The 16,811-nt window shown below is 39.4% G+C and overlaps 1 protein-coding gene across 2 annotated transcripts in view; it reads left to right on the top strand.

Annotated features, from left to right (window-relative positions):
- The first annotated feature begins 859 nt into the window (after positions 1-859).
- The window catches only part of pdlim7 (PDZ and LIM domain 7), a 31,755-nt gene continuing 15,803 nt past the window's right edge, over positions 860-16,811 (top strand). The window contains exons 1-3 of one of the 2 annotated variants that reach the window (XM_034883529.1): positions 860-1,123; positions 3,311-3,409; positions 11,797-11,948. In XM_034883529.1, coding sequence (XP_034739420.1) covers positions 1,094-1,123; positions 3,311-3,409; positions 11,797-11,948 — 281 coding nt within the window. In that variant the 5' untranslated portion in view covers positions 860-1,093. Of the gene's footprint in view, positions 1,124-2,281; positions 2,500-3,310; positions 3,410-11,796; positions 11,949-16,811 lie in introns of those variants that run through there. The other variant, XM_034883530.1, reaches the window with a different exon arrangement.

Genomic DNA, 16,811 nt, shown 5'->3' on the forward strand with positions numbered 1-16,811 from the left:
GTGTTGTCCTTGACTATTGTTTAAATTGGTTTGATGTTCCGAAACACTTAAGTGTGACAAACATGCAAAGGAACAGGAGATGAGGAAGGGGGCAAACACTTTTTGTACATGCAGTACAATAAAACAAACGGATGAGATATGTAAATAAGACGAGAAAGGTTTTTAGTTTTTTGACCTTTAGAGGTAAAGGTAAGGCCAGTGGTGGAATTTACTCAAGTGTACTTAACTAAGTTTACATTTTATTGCTATATTTTATAGGCCTACTTCTACTTTACTACATTTCAGAGGGACATTTACTTTTTAATTCACCACATTTAATTGACAGCTTTAGTTACTAGTGACTTTACAGATTGTAGACTAATGATATACAAAATATAAATCGACAAATGCATTTCAATACATTATTAAAGGTTAAGCTACCCAACACTAGGTTATAAACAGTCGTTAAAATTAGCTCCCACTTAAACATTCTGCATAATGAGTATCTACCTTTACTTTTCGTACTGTTTCTATGCTAATACTTTTTTACTTTTACTTGAGACACGTTTTGAATGCAATACTTTTACTTGTTACAAACAACATATTTTATATAGTATTGCTACCTACTCAAGTAACCTCTGAATATTTTTTTTTCCCCATTGCCCCTGGACACTTAGTTAGCTAACGCTAGCAAGGTTGGTCCTTGTGATTTGGCTGTCAAGCCTATATGTTTAGGGAACTGAAGGTTTTCTGTAAAAAAAACAGTTACTGAAATATTTTTGTTCGTTAACTTGATATATTGACTGTATTTGACTTTTTTTAAATACATGTTTTTTTTTTAAAAGTGGTATTAAACGTCATTATGATTTATTAGCTCGGCCTACTTTAGTTTACAGCCCGAGTATGATACATGGTTATGAAGTGGTATGAAATGAAGCAGCGGCCCACGTGACCTGTGACGTATCAACCGAGTTCTACTAAAAGAATTTTGAGGGATGATCCCGCTGCTCTCACCAAGGGGATCCACTGTGGCTTCTTGACGTCCGCTTTAAGGAAGTCCGAAAGTTAGCGTACTTACCGATTGACTTTTTTTTATCTTATAGACTCACTCGTGATGTCTGGAGGACACAGGGAGGGACAAGAGGTAAGCGTAGTCTTTGTCCAAACGTTTAAACGCATTGCTTCGTGTGTGGAGTAACTTTTTAAAGCGAACTTTTTCACAGTCTAAGTCATTGTACGGGCTGTGTTGTGCTCCTTACTGTGCACTTTATGGCTTTGGCTGGCTGCTCTGAACCACAGTCTGTCTGTAGAGGCGCAAACTAACTAACTAGCCAGTTTTTGTGTCCCTTCCTGCCGTTTCTATTGTGAATGTAAAGGTTATATATTTCAAGGTAGGCCTATACACTTACTTATTCTCCAGTCTTAACCAGCTGTTGCAAACGATTGTCTTTGAAACACTGAAATCAATTAAAAGTTTAATATGCTTATAATTGCGTAGCCTATAAGAAATAAGCGTCTAGTTTTGTGTATGTGAGGATAATATACAACGCTTCCATTAAAAGTACGAGTCCCTATAGAAACATTAACAGTGACCCCATAGATTATAAATAGCAACACCATAAACAGGGAGGCCGTCCCTAGAATGTGTACCACAGGCATTAACTAGCATATAGGTTGATGAATACTCCACAGGCTTAATATAGAGGGTGGTATTTAATGAACTGAAATGCATCCCGATTCATGTTGTTACTTGCACTCTTATTATAATCTGTTTGGAAAAAAAAATAGTAAAATCTAACTTGCATAACCTGTAGGTTTTTATTGTCTTAAGCTGTCTGTCTTATAATTGATTTTCTTGGATCCTGTAATTCTCTATAGGAGGTATAATATGAGAGAAATGACACTAAACAAATCCAATCCACTTACTCTTACACAAACACAAAAAAACGGATACAAATTAAAAACTAAAGAGAATTCCCATTTAATCAGCAGGTTTTGTGGTGCTTGGCTCGTTGCCTTTTAGTTTTTGACAAGGGCCATATTTACTTCTAATATTTAGAAACCTTATTTTTTACTATTTGTGAGCTCCTCTGTTGCTTTAAGGACTTAATGGTAAAGTATAATTGCTGGTTTGGTTGTACTGTGCTTCATGCCCTCCATAAGGAATGTAGAATTTGTTTAACTTGTGGCCCTCTCCTGCTTCTCAAGTGCACTAAAAAAAATCCATTGACTTGGATGTTGTAGGCTATTGCCAGAATATAGGGGTAGTTGACGTTACCTCTCTCCGTTCTCCTACCCCCCTTTCTCTCTGTGACTCATGTGGGTGTTGGGCTGAAATAGTTTGGTGTAGTTTTACATTCCTTATATAGCCTCTGAGGAGTGAGGAGAGGCTATGGCCCGCCTGTGTCACAGACAGTGTCGGGGGTAGCTTTTGCCAACAGAAAGAATCTGCTTGCACTAGCTTACTGACTATCTAGCTTTCTCTCAGGTTTGGGCTTTTGGCCAGCCCTTAAGGAACAGGTAGGTTTGCATGGTGGCATCTTGGGGAAACTAGCTGTGGGTCACGAAAAGAAATGACACCTGGTAGGGTTGAGTAGGAGGAGCAAGAGGTGTGTTAGGGTGCAGGTACAGCAGTACAGCCGTAATGCGCAAGGGATATAGCCGGACGTCTCAAATTGTCTTTGGTTCCCAAAATTACCCGGCTATTTGGTGACTTGCCATTCTATGTTACCAATTTGTTTTGGTTAAGTTGTTTCCCCCCTTTTTGTCATGGTTTCACATCTGTACACATTATGTAAAATATAAAAAAAATGTCTAGGCAAGTTTGTACAGTATGTTGTGGGCAAATGGGCCAATGTTTTATTGTAGTTCACTTTAAATGGTTAAGTTATTTGTAGATTACAATGAGTTGGCTGTATTCAAACTGAAAGATAACTGATGTTGAATGTGGCTTCTGTTCTTATTGTCCAGTAGATTTTTAAGGCTACTCATTTGCATAATAATATACTTTACTTATAATTCTGAATTGGACCCCTATATGAATGCTCACCTGAGATTATGACGCAAGAGATCTCGTGGTGTCCCAGCAACAGATCTGGTACTTTATCGTCTTGTAAGCTATGGTAAAGTTAAATGGATTATTGTATTATTGCTTATTCTTAAAACAGAACTTTCCTAAGATGTAACAATATACTCTGAAAGAAAACAGTTTCAGTGTCAGTTTCTGTGTGAAACAAATGCAGCAGCTAAGCTGATTGGATAAAGCAGAAAAGGACATTTTCCAGACTTCCTGGCTAATTAAGACACTGTTTCCTCTTTTTCTCTTTTCAAGGCTATGAACGTATACTCTGTAACCCTCAACGGCCCAGCGCCTTGGGGCTTCAGGCTGCAGGGTGGCAAGGACTTCAGCATGCCCCTCACCGTGTCAAGGGTAAGCATCTGTTTGTTATTGGAGTAAGCTTTTGTTCAGCTTTTGTGCATTTGTGAACATTGATGTATTTGCACTTTTCTTGGGGATTTGCGTTAAGGATCATCCATTTTGTTCCTCCATTGTTCTATATAAAAGCCTTTTTACAAGTTTCTGTCAATGTTTGTAGTCTTGGTGTCCACGTAATCTTGCATAGCCAGACCTAGATCTGGCAAGACCACACAGCACTCCGAGATGGGAGAAAAATGTACTCTGGTTTATTGCCTTTTTATTTTTATTTTTTTTAAACCAATCACGTTCATCTTGGGTGGCGCTAAGCTAATAACAGTGCCTCTGCAAAATAGCCTCGGGAAGCAACTAGTTTTGCTGGAACCTGTGCTTGTTCTGAAGTTGTTTTAGTCGTGCACCAGAAAACTTAGATTGGACGGGTAGTCTAGCTAGGTGTCTGGATCTACCCTGCAGAGATCTGAGGAGCAGTTAAAGATAGTTAGCATAAATCGATCAGAGTTTAGAATGTCATTACAAAGAAAGCGGAAGGTGACTGACATCCAGCCTAAAATAAATGAAATCCGGTGGATCTTCTAGCGGCACCGGAGCAATCCCCTAAATGAATCTTCACTGATATAGACTAGTCTCCACATAATGACCCCACCTGAGCTTATGGATCATCTTTTTTTATGCTTGCAGATTTGCATCTGTAGATTGTGGTGCTCATTTTTAAAAATCACTCACATTTATATTGTGTGTATACCCCAACTCTTAATCAGTAAGTCTCAACGTGTACCTTTTTTGGATTAATAGTAATAATTGTTTACAGTGACATGTTGTTTGTTTCACAATGCTTTGTACTCTCCATGTTAGGCTGTTGCCACTTTACTGAATGAATTGTAAATACTGGATGAACTACTGTGGCTATAAAAGAGAGCAGCACCCACTTTCCAGGCCTTATAAGTGCACCGCTGCTTTGACTAACAAACACACAGACTCACTCACACACACGCATGCGCACACAAAAAATCATTCCAACATTGCTGCCAGCTATTACGCACACAGATCTGACATTCTATTATGCACTCATTCCCTACTGACGTTGTTATATTGATACCTTAGAGGCTGGGGTGATATATAAATGTGAGACTGATTTACATTTATTACATCATCAATTATGTTCAATATTTGTAGTTTACCATTTTAGAAGGATTCATTATTAGTCAATAGGTAATTATGTACAGGTCAGTCCTCACAAGGTTTCTCCACATAGTTATTCAAACACTATGAATTGTTGGTTTCTTTGCCAGAATGAAAGTCACAACATTGTAATTAAAAGCTGCAAACGAATTATGCACTATTTTATTTTGCTTTGATTAGCATGGTCTAATGAAGAGTGGTATGTATGTGTGTGTGTGTGTGTGTGTGTGTGTGTGTGTGTGTGTGTGATTGCATCAAGGTGTGTTTAGTGTTGATGTAATCCTGTGTAAACGGCAGCAGTTATCACCAGCCTTGTCTGTACATGTTTTGTACCTGCTCTGCTCATTGGCAGCATCGCAGTCAGAAACACACACAGGAGAGTCAGAAACACTATGTTCCTCTTGGATTAATGACAAGGGGGAACATTGTGCATTTTTTCGTATAAAAAACATTCCACAAATAGCCCCAAATTACAATTTACACAGTTTTTTTCGTAATCGCTACACTCAGGCATGAGACACACACACACACACGCAACCTATTCATGGACAAATGGAGAGATGTCAGGTGGGGGGGCAATCCAAGTACATTACAGATGATGTTTATTTTCTTTGCTGCAAAAAAGTAGGGCTTACATTTGTTTGTTTGGAAAAGCCTTCCAATCTCTCCTTACATTTTGATAGACCCAGGTTTGTTTAAGCAGCTTGGTTAAAAAATGATGATTGTTCTTTCTAGAGACGGTACTGCTAAGATTGGAGCCTTAATGACTGGTCAGTGGCTAATATCTGCAGGGCTTATTCCAACAGGCCTCAGGGTACACGAGTTCTAAAGATGTGACAAGTTTTCTCTCGTTACTTCTCAGAACCTGTTGGCTCCCCTTGTGTTTCTCATAAAACACTGGACAGTGAATCACACGGATGAAAACGGCCCAACCAGGGGATGTAAACCTCAAAGATATATAGGATCCCTTTAGTAACAGGAAGAAAAGTCAGGCCTTAACTCAACTTCACTTATATTGAATGACTATAATGGGTGGTCTTTAATTTCTTTTATTTTTTTGTTGAGAGTTGAGAGAGAGAGAGAGAGAGAGAGAGAGAGGGAATGACACGCAGCAAAAGGCCACAGGTCGGATTCAAACTCAGGCCGCTTCAGGACTCAGCCAACATGGGGCGAACGCTCTTAACGGTTGAGCTAGAGGTCGCCCCGGGGGGGGTCTTTCTTTACTGGTTTGCAGCTGATGAGATAAGGATCTCAACCCAGACAGTTGGTTAAAAGTGATTACACAATAAGAACATGTGGAGTGATGGGACAAAAGGCTCAGGTCAACTCTGTAAGGAAAAGAGATTGCAAGTGATAACTCCTGTAAAATCAATGTGTTTAAGTGTTTTTGTACAGATTAAATGACCGTTCGTGTTGAGACCGGATTTATTTAGAGCTTGTGCTTATCTTGTTAATTTGAGACAGTCCTAATGTAATCACATCATCAATAACATAATTTTGCACTGTAAATGGTGATTCTGATAATATTTCGTATTGATTTGGAAAGTTTTAGGTGTCTGACTTGTGTGAGTCCTCCTGTGTGTTTGTGTGTGAGAGAGTTGGTATATAGGTTTCCATGCTCTATGAATGCTCTTGTTTCCTTCCTCCTCTGTCTGCGAGCCTGGAAAGCTTTGCTTTCTCAGCATTCTTGGGATTTTTCTCATATCCACCCTGTTGCTGCCAACAGACAATCCTCTTGTCTCCTTTCTGTGTCTAAATATGTCCTCCACACTCACTTTTCTCCTGCATATGATGGACTCCCCCAATCTCACTGGGATACTTTTCTAGTGAGATCAGAGGAAAGGAGCACATGCCAAGACAAACTGATAAGTCACAGTGAAAGAAAAAAAAATCACTTTTTGACTTTAGCATAATGTATGTATACAACAATTTTCAGCAGAAAAAAAGTACTTCGCTTTTTTCAATGTTAATAGACAATTTTTTGTTTTCCTTGCCTTGTGTTAGCAGAGGTATAAAAACTTCTAACTAGTGAAATCTTAACAAAGTGCTCTTGACCCTTCATCATGCCATTAAGGAATATAAAAATAACAAGAAAGCAAAGCCTTTCTCTGTTAGCATGGCTGAAAAGCTAGACCCTTTCTAACTGACACAGCCGTACTGGACACAGCCGTGTGTGTCAGTAGAACCCGTCTCCCAGCTTGGAATGAACATGGGTTGGATGCTGCTTAGCAGAGCAACACTAAATATTATTTCCCTTGTTGATTAATCTGTAAAAAATATTCTCTTTTAGTTGATTGGTCTATAAAAGGGTGAAAGATGTTGGTTAGTGTTTTCCAAAGCCCAACATGTCGTCCTCAAATGTCTTGTTTTGTGCACAACTCAAAGATATTCAGTTTACTGCCAAAGAGGAGTGAAGAAACCAGAAAATATTCACATTTAAGAAGCTGGATTTAGAGAACTTTTATCAATGACTCAAACCAATTCATACATTATTGAAATAGTTGGCGATTAATTTAATAGTTGACAACTAATCAATTAAAAATGTCCAGTAGGCCTTTTATCACACGAGCATCTCCTCCTATGAGAGCTGAAAATGCAGTCAGTTGAGTTGTTGTGAGTTTGATCCTGCCTCCAGAAACCGCCAACTGTGTCTTTATCCTTTTTCTAAACAACCTTTAGTTGGTGCCAAGTTTTTTTTCCTTTTTTCTTGAGTGTCTTCAGACTCTTGTGACCTTGAGAAATCTAAGGTATACTTAGGTGAAATTATATCTCTCTCGGCTTGTTGGCCCCAGCATCCTGTTGCAAAATGAAAGGCCTGAAAATTTAGGAAGCAAGATGTCGTTTCATTGGCGTTTCAATTGAATCTACCCCCCTTCTGGGGCAGCCGTACAACTCCTCAGAGGAGTTTCTCCATATATCTGTCCCAGATCTCGTGCCATCATGATTCCATAAACATTATGATACCATAGCCAAGCTTCCTGAGCACCATCTGGTTTCTATCGACAAACACATGCCACAGCACTCAAATCAAATGTTCGGAGGAAATTTCAGATGATGTCAAGTCAATAAGCGAGTGAGGAGATTTATCAATGTCTCTCGACCACCACAGCAGGATGTGTCATCAAGTCTTTTATTCCTGTTTCTCTGCGTGTGTCTCCGTCTGGCTCGTAGACCATCTGTTGCTTTATCACTTTTGTAATCTTAAAAACACTCCCTTTCTCATATACACATAGTCTGAGAAAAGAGCCCTTGTTAGAGGGGTGAATTAATAATTCAGTACTTACTGATAGATTGCTCGCAGGGGGGCATTTATGTGTGGCTAGTTGGTTGTGAATGTTGTATGTTGTAAGCAGTGTTTCTTAAGGTGAGTTAGTGCTAGGTGTTCCACTGCAGTCCTTTAAGGGGGACCACATACTTCCAGGTTTAGTTTTCTATTTCTCAGAGGGATATTTATGGCTTTGCATCAGCTGTGCTGTGTGAGTGATGTAAGGACAGACTGTCATTTGATCCCCATGTAGCCTTGGAAAGAATAAAAAGTGAGCTGGTGCAGAGTTACATGGTCAGTATATCTACGCCTTTTTATATAAACTTTTAATGCATTATTAGTTCAACTGAAAACAGGAGTAGCCAGCCCTGGAGCAGGTCTGAGGCCTTGGCTCACCTGTAGAGTCAGTCAAGGGGAGCACTTCAAAGGTGAATTCAAGACGTTGCATTTTGAAAGGTTGGCTCATGCTATGAAATTTGAAAGCATACCAAAACAGCTCTCCTGCTGTGCTCTGCCAAAAAGCCTTGAAACACGCTACTAACTGTTCGGCTAATCCTGTGGTTGTGAAGACCTTCAGTTGGACAAACGTCATCCCTAAAGTATGATATGAGCTACAACAATATGTGCACAAACTTATTTATGACAGGATGACACTGCTTTTTAGTTTGTTACTTGTGTCAGAATCAATCAAAAAGCCATCTTTGTGGTATCACTGCTAAGTCATGTTATGCCACATCATGACTGTGCCATCGTGTTAGATTCCTGGTTGATGTCAGGTACAGTGCAGTGTGTTGCCTTCAGGAACATGTTTTCCACTGTCCTTGGTTGTATTGACAAACTGCTGGGAGGTGGTATAGGGTTTCCGTCCGCCCCCTACCATCCAAAGGTCTGAGCACAGCAACTTATAACTGCTGCCTTCTCAAGTGAGGGAGCAGCTGCACTCTGAACCTGAGCCAGGAGCACAGGTGTCTGTGTCCATCAGAAACTCAACTCTCACAACTACACATGCACGCATACAATCTGTATCACTTCATACATTCTCTTCTTTTTTCTCTTTATCTCACCTTTTACATGTAGAGGTCAGCTATAAAGGTAAAAGCGTTGGCCTACTTTAGTAAAAAAGATTCTTTGAGTACATTCAGATAGCAAAACCAACATAAAATGTCTGTAGGGTGTTGGGCCACCAGTTTGAGTGCTCTTTGGTAGAGATTCTCCAAGTCTCTGAAACTCTACTTCATCATTTTCATTTTCGTGAAACCATTTGCATTCCTTATTTAGTCATAGTTTACCTGTCTATTTTCCATGTTTTATTAAAAATAGAATAACTTTGTCTCTTTCCACAGACCCAAAGTCCCACCCCACTTCAGAGTTGACTTGCAATAGCTTTCATTGCTTAATTAAATTCTCATTAAAAAAAGATGATACCCAGTGGTAGGGGTTTCTGTTTATTTTTTTATTTTATGTTACTGAGGCATCTATTACTGCACTGGCTAGTAACATTTGAACACCTCTTTGTTCACCTCCTTAAAAAAATAAAATAAATAAAAAGTGGTGTGCGGCAAAAAAATTGAAACTGACTTAACTATTGGAGAAAAACAAACGGGCATCACACTGTGGTGGGCAATTGTAACCGGCGATCAGACAATTTTAGGGAGTGTGAGAGTTCCGTACAAGAAGCAGGAAACATCACTGCCTCGATTGCTGCCACAAGAAGGTTTTAAAACACTATGAGGGTAAAAAATGAAACCCAAGCACTTAACTACCCAGGAGATGGTAACAGCTGACTGTTTCCCTCCAACAACAAAGCCCAGTCCTGCCATCGCTTTTCTTTCTCTGTGAAATAAAGCTGTCTTCAAGTGCGGTCGGAAATGTCGAGATTTATAAATGATCCTATGGAAAACCGTAATTGGGAAAACGAAGTCTACTTGTGCTACATTGGGGGGTTAAAGGACACAACAGGAGGTCACACAAAGGGGCCATTTCAGTGACACTCCCACCCCCACACAACCATGCAACAAATTTACGGATCTTGATGCCGGGGTGATGCTGGTGTGAATAGGTCGTAAGGCTAATGGCCTGTGTTGTTGTTTTTGTTAAACGCTAGTAAATTCTTGTTTTTATTTAGCTAACAATGACAAATTGCGGGTGCCAGGGTAGCTCAGTTGGTAGAGCGGGCACCCATATAAAGACGTTTATTCCTAGACACAGCGGGCCTGGGTTTGACTCCGACCTGCAGCCCTTTGCTGCATGTCATTCCCCCACTCTTGTTCCCCTTTCATGTCTTCAGCTGTCCTGTTGTATAAAGCTCTTAAAATGACAAACATGACAAGGTGCTAATCCAGTATAGTAATGAAAATGATTCTGCGGCTCTCTGTAGTGAACTCGCTGGCATGTGCAGAATGTCCCTTTTCAGAATAGGTCACATGTGCCCATGTTATAGTTGTTCTCAGTGTACGCTGTTAAAGCTCTTGAGTTTTTTTCTGAACTCGGGAAATTATTTCTTTCTTAACTTCCTTAATTGCTTCTAGTGAGTGCAAATCAGAGGCAATTAAAGTGATGTTTGAACTTGACTGTAAAAGAAGTGTAGCTTGGATTGCCCCTAAGGAATGCATTTCTGCCTATTTTCAGTTTTGATTCAAGGCAGGCTTTAACTTTGTTGTCTTGTGGGGCGGGGAGTGGTATCTCAGCCTGAGCTGTCATCAGTTTGCAGAGCATTTTACTTCCCCGCTCACAAGTCAGGTCAAGTGTTTATGTTTAATGTGCAGAATCAAAGCAGCAAGAGTGATATCTTAGCTGAACATGGCAGAAATCTATTGATTGAACGGCTGAGTCCTCTGAGCTTTTGACGAGCTAACATTTGCAGGGATCCATGACATCAGAGAGTAATCCTAATAGTTTTTTTTTCCAGAAATCCTGGCACCCGCTCACTTATCTGATGCTGAACACTTTGTACTTTAGTTATCTGAGACTTTGGCACGTCTTAAGTTCCATTAAGCTGCATGGGCAAGCTGACTAAGCCCTTACTTAACACAATTTGGCATCTCTGCTCTGTAGACTACACTTTCTGCTACGTCCTCTAGAACCACTGTGTGCATGTAGAAAACCATTTCTACCTATAAAGACAATGTCAAGTTCTTCCTGTTTGTAACAAGGCTCCAGCCCTGTGCTCTGACTCAATATGTCAGCAGTGACAGCCTGTGGATGATGTCATTGTTTTGTCAGTGACTTACCTGTCTAGATGGGTTGTTCCAGTAAATTATTATCTGTAACATATGGTCCCTGTCTGCAGCTTTCAAGAGATCCTTTCATACTCACATCTGCAGCAAATCATATGCTGATGACTGATGACATCATGATGACCTATAATGCCTGTTTCCGATAGTGTTGAGTGAAATTTCTCGACCGGCTCGTCAGACCCAGACACACAGACTCCCTGAGTTGATTATTAAGTGCCGTTGACAGACATTGCAACAAAGTCAACGGAGCATGACTTTTTTAGGTTTAGATTTCCTGTGTTTTGCTTTGAACTGCTGATATGAGATAATGGCGAGTAGTTTAGTCACACAGGGACATTTTAAGGTCTTTTCAAAAACATTTTCTTTTTGAGACATGACTTGTCGACTAGGATAACAAAAAGGAATTGTGAGATGGAGGCAGTGTTAAAAATGTACTATTTGCTTTGAGATGTTGTGATTATTTCATACCATCCTCGAAACGACAAGATGAATACAAATATTGGAGAATTGTATGTATTTGGTCAATAAAGGGTTCAATATTTCTGTGATTTTTATATATACTATTATTGGTGCAATTCTTCCCCTGGAGCTGCCTGTTAAGACCTGTTTTTTCATCCACATCCATCCGTCATATCCTGGGAGAACCCGGTCCACATGTACCTCTAACTTCTCTCTGCTTTCTGTCCCCTGGGTTTTTACAGCTGACCCCGGCCGGGAAGGCAGCTCAGGCTGGTGTCGGGGTGGGAGACTGGGTGGTGTCCATCAGTGGTACCAATGCAGAAGAAATGACCCATGTGGAAGCACAAAACAAAATCCGAGCAGCAACAGACGCCCTCACCCTCACTCTCAGCAAGTAAGTCATCAGGCAACGCACGATGTAACAAAACACTACATGATCACTCACCCCTATGTTCTATCTTGGTCAAACAGCAGCAGAAAACCACACAACCAACGCATATCCCCCTTCCTTCCTTGGAGAGAGAAATACTTTAATGCCCTTGAAATTTGACTCACTATGACAGATGGTTGCAAAAATGCACTGGTATTAAACTTATCCTCACACATATTCCATTATTTTATTTCCCCCAGGCTTAGTTTTAGGGTTAGACTTGGATATTTTTTCAAAAAAGTAATTATTTCTGCTGGTGAGGTTATATTTTCAACCCTGTTTGTCTCTTTGTCCATTACTGTAGCTAGCAGGATATTTCAGAAACTGCTGAACAGATTACGGATTTTGATGAAAAGTTAGTCCATGGAAAAAAAAGAAAAAAGAAACAACTTGGTTTTGGTACAGATGGCACTACTATATCGTCATTTATGAAGAACTTTATGCTTTGCTCATTAATCCTAAACTGTGAGGTTATAAGAAAAATGATTTTTCTGGAGTCTTGGTGCAACCCGTATCTTTTCAAATTCCAACTGCTTTTCTACGACTCCTTCTTCTACAAATTGTATCCAATCTTCACATAATTGGTAGTGTGCAAAGCATGTTTATGTTATCCATATTTAGGTTTTGATTTTTGTCCCAAGTTTTGAGGGGTGGCACTAGTGTTGCCAATTTCAGTTTCATGACTGTTTTATACTGTTTCTGTACCTTGCTATAACTCAGCAAAATTATCAATCAATATATTTTGATGTTTGTTTTAATCTAGGTAAAATAATCCCCAACATTATTTAATTGAAGTAACAAGAGAAGACATGCTGTCTGAATTCTTTCCGTCTGTATTACAGTAATATACTGTCCTTATCATTCAAAAGAAGAGCAGGGGTTAGTAGTCTGCACTCAGCACCAGCTTTGCATGCCAAATGCCATCAGGATGCACTGGCCTTGTTTGGTTGAAACAAACCATTCTCAGAGGAACCATGTCTCCGCTTTAAAATGAAATAAAGAGTCTTTCTTCAGCCAAGAAAATCAATTTTGTTTAATTTTCTTGAATTATGTTAATTAGGACTGCATAACCCACAATCAGGCGGCACTTATAACTGCTCACACAACTCATGCTAGAACTTTCTGACGGATAATGTATTTCTGTGGAGTACAAGCCAAAGTCAAACAGAGTCTAAAGCCCTCAGAAAATGAGAAGATTCTGACTTGTTAAATAATAAAGATCAGCCTGACTGCTGTCAGGGGACTACTTATGAGTATCCAAAATCAAAAAGTAAAGAGGTTGTGATCCGAGCTATAACTCCACTATTTTTACATCTAGTTAATTTAGTTTCCTCCTAAGAGACCCGACTGTTCTAACCAATTTTTATTTTTATTTCTTTTTTCTCTCTCCTCCTCACTTTGTTCACTTATGTTGAGTCAAACCAGCCGTAGCCACAGGTCGTTTTTATGACTTTCCAGAAGTAAACAGCCAGAACATAAACTAAAAATATCAGACTTCCAACTCATGGTGATATTTGCTGCATATTGTTTTTATATGTCTGGCTCCTCTCACCTTCATACAACGTAGATGTCTCTGCACAGATCACTGAGTCCAGTGGGCCTACTACTTCATGTGTCCCTTTTTTTCAGTAGGTTAATTTATTTTGTTGCAACATGAAACTTGGAGACAGAATTTTGGTATATGTATTTCTTAGTAATAGAAGCTAGAGCTGAAATGATAAGCCTATTTTAATAAGTCAATAAAAAAATGGACAGCCAACTATTTTGATACTTGTCTTGTTTTTCTAATTTCTTTAAGCAAAAATGCGTTAGCCATAGTGTCTTTTCTTTTTTTATAACCTTCATCAGTGACTATTGACTTCAATATTGAGACATGGTGTGTTCTGCTCAATCATCAAAATAAGGTAAAGCAAAGAGTAAGCTAGTTTATTATTCAGTTAGAATAGAATAGCTTGAGAGTAGAAGGAGAGAGACTAATGGAGGAAAGATGAGAAAGAAAAGAGGGAGATATGGTTGGAGGTACAGAGATGATTAAACTTGGGGGATCAAAGGGAGATTTTTGAGGAGGGGAGTAAGATGTCAAGGCTTTGTAGAGTCTTACCACTGCAGTCTTGTAATATTTAGTTTACTAAATATTTTAGCAGGTTATTATTTTGCCCAGAGATGAAGAGAGTTGCTGTATCTGGTAGAGATAGTCTAAAAGGCAATGCTCTTTGCAATCAAAGAGCTGCAATTCCCATTTTCCATGCTGCCAACGCGACACATTGCTGATGTTGCATGTATTTTCTTTTTCCTGCAGAAAGAGTTCACGCAATACACTTCGACCTAGATAATGCCCTAAAAGGAGTGTGAGGTAGAGGGAGCAGTGGAGTCATGGCCAGGCGTTTTTTTTTTTTTTTCAGAGTAGAAAAGGAAAGGAGAATAAGGAAAGAGAATCGTGTTGGCCTTTTGTGGTGAGGAAATAAGAATCAAGAGAAGTGACGTCATGCTCTCCGCCGAGGGATGGATCAGTTGTCATCTTTGAGCTATATGTGCCTCCTGCCTGTCTGACAGAGGTTCACAACTCAAACTTGGGCTTTGATGATGAATGGCACCTTGTTAAGACATAGCCCATAAACACATTTTGAACGTGGGATGAGATGATTCTAGGAGGTAAAGCCTCATAGGATCCTTGCTGTGTCTGGCAGGTATGCTTTGCCAAAACCTGAAAATGAATTATGTAAACACATACACTGCTACTTCTATTTCACATGTGTATATGATTTGTGTTTCATTACACTGAGGGCTTGCTGTAGTTATTTCTCTGAGAGGTTAAAGATTTTTTTTCTTTTTCTTGTGAGGATTCTGCTTGGGAAGGAAGATGAAATTGGGGTTTGGATATGTCTTAAGGGGTATTATTACATACCAAAGCCAACTGTGGCTTTGTGTTTGGAATATGGTTTTTAAAACGGAATATTAATGACAGAAAATATGAATACTGTGTATTTTTTTTCCATTGGTTTTCTTCTTCACCTTTATCTCACAGACAGTGGTGTAATGTTTTGATAGGTCTATAATGCGCCAGCATGTTAACATCAGCTAAACTTGACTTAATTCTGTGGTTTGCCTCCCTTTTATTTCTCATCTCCATGTGGAGTCCAACTATTGTAAACATTTCACATTCTTTTACTTTTGTTTTCTTTTACCCATGACTCCCCAGTCTCCTCTTTTCATATCACCCTCTCCTATTGTTATTATATTGTTAGACAAGCAAATGTTGTTTTCCTGAAATACTTCTCAGAGAAGAGCTATTGTCAGTTTTTTTTATTCATATCTTGGCTGCCATTCCATTTTTCTTTTTATGGCAGAAGAGGAGGACAGCTGCACAGGGATGAGATGAGTTTTTTGGTTTAGTGCCTCATTTTGTTCAACACCAATGATCATTTGGTGTCTTTTTTATGAGTAAAGTTTAGGCTATATCCAGAGTCGTTTTTATAGGTGGTGGAATCAAAATAACATGAGTCAAAGAAAGAAGATAATGTAGAAGCTAGAGGGACACACTAGGTCCATATTTCAATGTTCACTGTTTGCAGGGTTTTGCCTGGAGAGGGTTGTGTTTTGAGTCTGTCAGTGATGTGTGCAAAGTTGATTACAGTATGATGGGAGAATTTATTTATTTTTGTGGGAAAATTTCTGACTTTATCTAACATCAGCTGGAAAGCCTAGCATGCATCAGTTACGATAAGTGACCGATGACACGAGGCAGGAAATGATCTCATAGTGTGCATATCCAGTTTCAGCTGCAAGTCAAACTTGATCAAGCCAACTAACTTTTTCCATGAAAAAATGACCTAATGATCTCCACATTTGCAGCTCTCACACATTCTCTATATGCATGATCTAAGTGTGGCTCATCAAATTATGGGTTAAGGCGAGTTGAAGCGCTACAAATGTCATGTTGATTTTTCTTCCCAGAAGTGTGACATGCACAGACATGTCAGGATGCCTGCCCTTCGCTCTTCTCTCTCCGTATCTATACAGCCCTGTTGTCATCCTGTCTTTAACACTGCTCTATCACTGGTTGAGCAGGCAATGATGTGAGCGGTTATTCATTTCTCATTGTTACAGGAAGTGCTGTCTATTGTTCTATGCGTATGACTGTAGCCTGAAACAATAAGGGTGACTGCAGGGCTGGTCCATTTTTGCTTAACCCTGTTGTAGCTTTCTGTTGCATGTAAACATTGGGCAGGGGGATGGTGGTAGTTTTTTGTTTTAGTTATTTTAGGAGCCAGCAGCAATGTAAAGCTGGGTGCCTTCATGTTTAATGTATACAGATATTTTAATGAACTGTCTTCTGTGTGGCTTCAGTTAGCAAAGACACAGGAATAATGTGAATCCTGGGATTAGAGTTAGAGATTGGAGAAGTGTACTACACTGTCACATTTGCAGTATTCTTAACTGGCTGGGTGAATCTGAAGACAGCCCGAGGTTTTGGTGTTTACAAATGGGAAAACATCAGCTATTACAATCCGGTTCTTTTCTCCCGTCATTTCTATGGCTTGTATCATCTTTGGTAATTAGGTTAATTGTTGAGATATGGGTGTAAGGGGACTTTGCTTGAGTAAGCTTTGGACTCCATTTGGCAGTACAAACAATGAAATATGAGCAAAGTAGTCCAGTTGAACACAATTATCTAAACCACATGTTAAGGAGAAATGAAGCAACCTGAATCCAACAGTATTTTGCAGGGCTATGTCTTGGTTCAGTCGCACATGTGTGCTCATGTAGTTTTATGATGCACTGGATAATTATAATGGGCATTTTGAGTGCATTCTCTTTTATTCTAGC

Source organism: Etheostoma cragini, chromosome 10 (assembly GCF_013103735.1).
Source record: "Etheostoma cragini isolate CJK2018 chromosome 10, CSU_Ecrag_1.0, whole genome shotgun sequence".
NCBI lineage: Eukaryota > Metazoa > Chordata > Actinopteri > Perciformes > Percidae > Etheostoma > Etheostoma cragini.